The following is a 7,441-nucleotide window of genomic DNA, read 5'->3' on the forward strand; positions in this document are numbered from 1 at the left end:
CAATACCTGGGCCTTTTATTCCCCAATTCTTTGTTGAATTTTTTTTTTCCATTTCAATGCTTGACAAGTTAATTGACGTAAGATATTCTCATTAAAAAAATTAAAAATAGATGAATCTTGAGCTCTAATTATTTTTCTTGAAACAATTAAGAAAAAATAAATAAAACATCCTAATGAGAAAAAAAAGCCAGAAGTTTTAACAATGCAAAAAAAAAAAAATTAAACAGCATAAATGCCAAATAAATTGAAACCAAAAAGAATAAAATCTTTATTCTAGTAACATTACCATTATACCTTGCCAAACAGTAAAAACTTTTGTGAGACTTTTAAAAGAGTTTTTTTTTTCAAGTCTCATTGTGCTATTTTTGAAAAGTATGAAATAACAAAAATGCGGACATAAAATGCTATCATAAATTGCCCTAATATGCAACTGCTGTCCCATTAAATTTCTTCCATTAATTTTATTCCTCAGTCTTAGTCTTTTCCATTCTTGGCACTGTGCATGATTATCTAGTATCACAGAAGCTTCTGACTGATCAGGATTATTGTAAGGGTGCGACAGATCCATCGTTAATTGATAATTGTGCGAATCCGATCAAAGTCTTGTCACAAGGTGCCTCGTTAGGACTACAGCCCGAGTTCTACGGAGACAAACAAACAAAAACTTATATACATATGATAATTAAGAATACAGTCAAATCTTGTTACTCCAAATCCAAAGGGATCAAGATAAAGTCCGAGATATCCCAGAATTTGAGGTATCAAAGGTAAAATACTTAAAGATTAAGTGTTTGGACTTAAAATAAAACTCAGATGTCAGAGTTCAAGTACCAAAATTCAATTATAATTTTAACATATTTTTCACATATAAAACATAAGACTGACAAGACTTGTCTGATAAATATATCTTTTTTTTTTACTGTCATGGCTAAAGTTTTAAAACTACTGTATACAGGGTTATTTTCGTGTGACCCCATGTTATTTTCGCCCTTTTAATTCGCCCATTCACATTTCTGTTTTAAAAATTATACAGTGTTCTTTGTTTTTGCCCCATTTAACATTCTCCCAAATGTGACGAGGCCGAAGGGGGCGAAAATTTCCCCGTATACAGTACCAAAATTCAAAAAAAATTTCTTTCCTTTAGAGAATATTACCACTTTGAACATTGGAGAAAGAAGGGACATACACTGTAACATTGATACATGTAATGGTCATGACTAAAAGTGTATGTGTATTTATTACTTACTAAAGCAAAGGTTACATTTTTTAGGTCTGGGCAGTCTTGGAGTTTCTGTAGATTGGCAGCAACTACAAATAACAAAAGTCAGTTTTAATTTAATAGCATTTTACATTTTTTATAATTAAAATTTTACATAATTGACAGGTCGTTGATTAAGCTAATTTGAGGTTCATACACCTTCTGCTCATTCATATCAAATGTTTCTTTAGCCCTTATGATTTTTAAAAAAGAAATATATTTGCTATCAAGTAAAATACAAACAATTAGAGCACAACTTGAGGGGCAAAATTGGACAAAAAAGACACTTCAACTTGTCAAATTTAAAAAGGATTGATCGATTGTATATTGTTTACGCCAAGTTGACAATTTTTCAGCCATGTTTCAGCAGAATTAAAAAAGGAATAATAAACATTTATGTCATTAAGAGTTATCTTTCTTATGAGAGTAACCTTGAACCTTAATTGTGAGCTCACCGACTATCATGTCTTTTCCGTTGACTAATCCCGCCTCTACCATTTCTCGGGAGACGCTGTCTGCTGTGTCTAAGTCATAATAAATATTGTGATTAAAAAAATTAAGAATTTACCCCAAAATTTGATGGAAAGAAAGAGATGTTGATGGGTCTTGAACAGAATGAATAATGTTTTTACTGCTTGTCCTTTCACCAATACAACAAATAAAATACATGTATTTTATATCATATTATGTACAAGCATGTACAGTATATACATGTATTTGTAAATAACCACATCATTTCAAATACACTAGTACATGCTTATAGTGAACGCAATTTCAATAAATTTTTTGCTTATAGCAATGTAATATTCAAATAATATCAGATCTTTTGTTGTTGCTTGTTCAAATTAAAGGAATTCTTAAATCATTCTTGTATCATTTAATTCCCTTTTCTAATCAACTCTAACAGTAAAATTAAATTTTATCTCCTTCTTTTGTGTCTTTCTTACCTTGCCCAATGGTGAATTCAAATTTGATATCATTTAATTCTCTCTTTTCATTTCTGGAAAAAATGAAAACTGTTTCTTTTATTTTGAAACATATGAGGAGTTCATCTTATAAGTATGAAAATTACAGTTTCTTCTGATCTTCTTTATCCTTTATAAATAAAGTTCTCTCTCTGTTTTTTACCTCTTAAATTATTTAGCTAAAAATTAAAAAAAAAAAAAAATTCATTATGTTTTATATACTGTAAAAGTGAAAATTTTGACAACAAGGAAACGTTTATGAAATTGATGAATTTCTAATAATAGTCAAAGTTTCTACTTGTCAACTTCATATTCCTGTGAAAGAGCACTCTTAAAATAATACTGGTAAATGGTTGGTGTTTCCACTCCCTACTTTTATAATATACTGAAATCGTCAAACTTTCAACCCTTCAATATAATCACTTTTACGGTACACATATTTGTAAAAATTTTGTTAGATATAAACCTTACCTGAGTCTCAAGACTAGGTTAAGGGGTACCTGTGAAACCTCAGCCTGCAAAACCTACCGAAGACAAAAAAAGGACAAGGTGAAGAAAAAAAACCCAACAGTATCATTACAAGTAAAAACTTATAATCTGTTATAACACAGGAATTTTTCTAGCTATTTTGTCACGTCAAGGATGAAATAAATTTGAAATTAGAACTAGAGGTACATTTTTTCAAAGCGGAAACATATCAATTACCAGTAGTTAAGAAATATAGAAAAATCGATAGAACTGGTTCCTGTAACTGGCCCCCCTTACCTGAGTTGCTGATGCTGACGGAGTCGAATCCGCCGATTTGTTGACCAGCGAAGCTTCAGTTGGCGTATTATCTGTTGCCGCGGTGACGGTATCATCAGTCTTTTCTACGACAGTGACCGTACTACTTGTACTGGTGGCTGCTTGCTCTGTTTCTGAGGTATCTGCATTCTACAAAATTATTGCACTTTTTCCATATTGGTTATTTTAATACAGGGCTTTTTAAAAGTTTAGAAATGCGGGTGCTTAAGTAAATATTTGCTGCTCAAAATTATTCTCTAAGGAAAAGCTAATTGCACAGAATTTAAATTTTCCAAGATAATGCTCAAAAGATATATGGTATGCTTGGTCACTAATGATTCATTAAACACTTTTTTTGGTTCAAAATAGTATTTATTTAATATAAAGCAGTCATCTTCTCCTGACATTTATGTAAACGCCATTTCCTTGTCATTTTTTCAGAAATGTTTTAAAATATACCAAAGAAATACATGTACTAGAAATAAATAATTTCTATGTCTCTAATATTCAGGAATCCCTACCTCTACTGGTTCCCTTGCCTCCTGAAAAATAAACGTAAACATCATTATAGAGTGAAAACACTAGTACATTCTACATAAACAATTTATATATGTATAATCATTAGCATAAACAGTAAAACTTGGTTATAACAAAGTCTTCGGGACCTGTGAAATTACTTTGCTATATCAGTAATTCTTATATCCATGTAAAGAATTTGTTAAATATATATAGCTGGGGATCCCAGATATCTTTGCTATATCCGTGTTCGTACTAAACGAGTTTTACTGTAGTACATACACAATGCATTTGTTAGATTCTATCTTTATTTTTATGCTTTTAATTAGTTGTCCCTGTGTATTCAATATCCAAATATATTCACAATGTACACTATTATAGAGAATTCATACAGCATAAGCATACTATGCAAAATTCATGCTTGCATTGCCCGTCTTTTCTACAAAAACAATGAGTTAGAAGCAATGACGGTATCAAACTGACTATACTGGAAACATCAGCCAAAAGTGCTACCAATTAAACTCTTTGAAAATAGGTCGTTTACTTGTGTGGGGGTGCATGGGGTATAATAAGCCTGTTACTTATATGGGGGTGTGTGGGGTATAATAAGATGGTTACTTGTGTGGGGGTGTGTGGGGTATAATAAGATGGTTACTTGTGTGGGGGTGCGTGGGGTATAATAAGATGGTTACTTGTGTGGGGGTGCATGTGGTATTATAAGATGGTTACTTGTGTGGGGGTGTGTGGGGTGTGTGGGGTATAATAACATGGTTACTTGTGTGGGGTATAATAAGATGGTTACTTGTGTGGGGGTGCATGTGGTATTATAAGATGGTTACTTGTGTGGGGGTGTGTGGGGTATAATAAGATGGTTACTTGTGTGGGGTATAATAAGATGGTTACTTGTGTGGGGGTGCATGTGGTATAATAAGATGGTTACTTGTGTGGGGGTGTGTGGGGTATAGTAAGATGGTTACTTGTGTGGGGGTGCGTGGGGTACAATAAGATGGTTACTTGTGTGGGGGTGCGTGGGGTATAATAAGATGGTTACTTGTGTGGGGGTGTGTGAGGTATAATAAGATGGTTACTTGTGTGGGGGTGCGTGGGGTATAATAAGATGGTTACTGGAAGTTGTTTTAATTCCACGGTTTGAAAAATTAACGACATCTCAAAAACTTCCAATTGCGATGGTTTTAATTTCACACCCCCAAAAATTAATTCAAAATTTCATATAAGCATTTAAACGTTTTTAAAACTAATAATAATATTCAGGCTGGGCTCAATTTCACGGAAAAATGATAAAACGCGAACATAGCGAAATTAAAACCATCGGATTATTTGCCAATTTACAGTACTTGTGTGGGGGTGCGTAAAGTGTAATGAGATGGTTACTTGTATGGGGGTGTGTGGGGTATAATAAGCTTGTTACTTGTGTGGGGGTGCCTGGGATGTAATAAGATGGTTACTTGTGTAGGGGTGCGTGGGGTATAATAAGATGGTTACTTGTGTGGGGTATAATAAGATGGTTACTTGTGTGGGGGTGCGTGTAGTATAATAAGATGGTTACTTGTGTGGGGGTGCATGGGACATAATAAGATGGTTACTTGTGTAGGAATGCCTGGGATGTAATAAGATGGTTATTTGTGTGGGGGTGCGTGGGGTATAATAAGATGGTTACTTGTGCGGGGGTGCATGGGGTATAATAAGATGGTTACTTGTGGGGGGGTGTGTGGGGTATAATAAGATGGTTACTTGTGCAGGGGTGTGTGGGGTATAATAAGATGGTTACTTGTGTGGGGGTGTGTGGGGTATAATAAGATGGTTACTTGTGCGGGTGTGTGTGGGGTATAATAAGATGGTTACTTGTGCGGGGGTGCATGGGGTATAATAAGATGGTTACTTGTGCGGGGGTGTGTGGGGTATAATAAGATGGTTACTTGTGTGGGGGTGTGTGGGGTATAATAAGATGGTTACTTGTGTGGGGTATAATAAGATGGTTACTTGTGTTGGGGTGCCTGGGATGTAATAAGATGGTTATTTGTGTGGGGGTGTGTGGGGTATAATAAGATGGTTATTTGTGTGGGGGTGGGTGGGGTATAATAAGCCGGTTACTTGTGTGGGGGTGCGTGGGGTATAATAAGATGGTTACTTGTGTGGGGGTGCGTGAGGTATAATAAGATGGTTACTTGTGTGGGGGTGTGTGGGGTATAATAAGATAGTTACTTGTGTGGGGGTGCGTGGGGTATAATAAGATGGTTACTGGAAGTTGTTTTAATTCCACGGTTTGAAAAATTAACGATATCTCAAAAACTTCCAATTGTGATGGTTTTAATTTCACGCCCCAAAAAATTAATTCAAAATTTCATATAAGCATTTAAACGTTTTTAAAACTAACTAGTGCTAATTGTAACGGGATGTTCCCCAAACGCTCCCCAACTCCCTTTTGGTGCCATATTCTCTGTAAGCTTCATTAAATAAGACAACCTCTGTGCATTTATGACTTTAACAACGTTTTCCCGGAAGGATACCAATTATATTCAAATTTTAGCATTGCACCTGAGCGCATGCGACTACATGTGCGATATTACCATATCATCTTGTCTACACTATCTATACATTTTAATATACTATATATTAAAGCATTCAGTCCAAAAGTATTAAAAATCACTCATTCAAGGTTTTTTAAATTTCACTCGTTCGAAATGCATGCACGTGCGTGCACGAGCATGATCACCACACCTTCCTGTAGGAGTCCTCTATATCTATCTATATTCTAAATCCCATCCTGTTTGGTTGAAAAACAAGGGAGTTTTAGCCATTTCAAGTTTCAGCCAATCAGATTGCAGCACACGTGCATGCGTGTAATTTCATGAATTTTTTTCTATATCATATTGTAGGATATCCTAATGCATGACTATATTTTAAATTTCAAAGCATTTCGTCAAAATACAAAGGAGATATAGCCATTTAAAGTTTCAGCCAATCAGATTGCAGCACACGCGCATGCGCATGCTTTCATGAACATTCTTATATATCAAGCTGTAGATCTTCATAATGTAGGATTATGTTCAAAATATTATGACAAGAAACAAGAAAGATATTGAGACTTTAGTTTCAGCCAATCAGAGCGAAGCGCACGTGCATGCGCGTGAGTTCTTGCTATTTTGACCATGCCAGCTTGTCTATACTACTAATGTATCCGTACATTATGAGTTTCAAAAAATTTCATCAAAAAATAGAAAAGTTACGGCAATATCCATTATATTGGTCATTTCACGTGTTGCACGTGCGCGCTCTTGCAAGCACGTGCGCGCAAAATGACCTTGATTCCGCAAATCTACATAACATGTCTACTGACCCTAAAAAGGTTTTACCTACATCGGACGAACAGTTTACAAGATCATTCCCGGACAAAAAAGTACCCAGGAAGAAGAAGAAAAATAATAATAACTAGTGCTAATTGTAATGGGGACCGTTACAGATGTTCCCCAAACGCTCCCCATCTCCCTTTTGTTGCCATATTCCCTGTAAGCTTTATTAAATAAGACAAACTTTATGCACTTGAGACTTTAATAACGTTTACCCAGAAAGGTTCCAAGTTCTTTAAATTTTAGCATTGCAGGCGTGCGCATGTGAATGCATGTGCGTAATGACCGTATCATCTTGTCTACACAATCTATATACTTTAATATACTAAATATTAAAGTATTTAATCCAAAAGTATTAAAAATATTCGCTCATTCAAGTGTATTTTTGATTTTACCCATTTCACGTGCACGCACGTGCATACATGAGCATGGTGACCATACCTTCTTGTAGAAGTTCATTAAATCTATCTATGTTCCAAATCCCATCCCGTTTGGTTGAAAGCCAGGGGAGTTAAAACTGTTTAAAGTTTCAGCCAATCAGATTGCATCGC

At 34.9% G+C, this 7,441-nt stretch overlaps 1 protein-coding gene across 1 annotated transcript; it reads right to left on the reverse strand.

Annotated features, from left to right (window-relative positions):
- Positions 1 to 262: 262 nt before the first annotated feature.
- Positions 263 to 5,537, reverse strand: LOC134266701 (STE20/SPS1-related proline-alanine-rich protein kinase-like; the record flags this gene model as incomplete). Its single annotated transcript, XM_062748921.1, has 8 exons — positions 263 to 641; positions 1,247 to 1,308; positions 1,714 to 1,782; positions 2,206 to 2,258; positions 2,695 to 2,747; positions 2,989 to 3,156; positions 3,528 to 3,548; positions 5,524 to 5,537. Coding segments are annotated over 8 exons (539 nt in total), but the record flags the coding sequence as incomplete, so codon positions are not given.
- Positions 5,538 to 7,441: the final 1,904 nt, after the last annotated feature.

This window comes from Saccostrea cucullata, unplaced genomic scaffold (genome assembly GCF_032062105.1).
Source record: "Saccostrea cucullata isolate Sc308-1 unplaced genomic scaffold, CSIRO_AGI_Scuc_v1 ctg10266, whole genome shotgun sequence".
NCBI classification, from domain to species: Eukaryota; Metazoa; Mollusca; class Bivalvia; order Ostreida; family Ostreidae; genus Saccostrea; species Saccostrea cuccullata.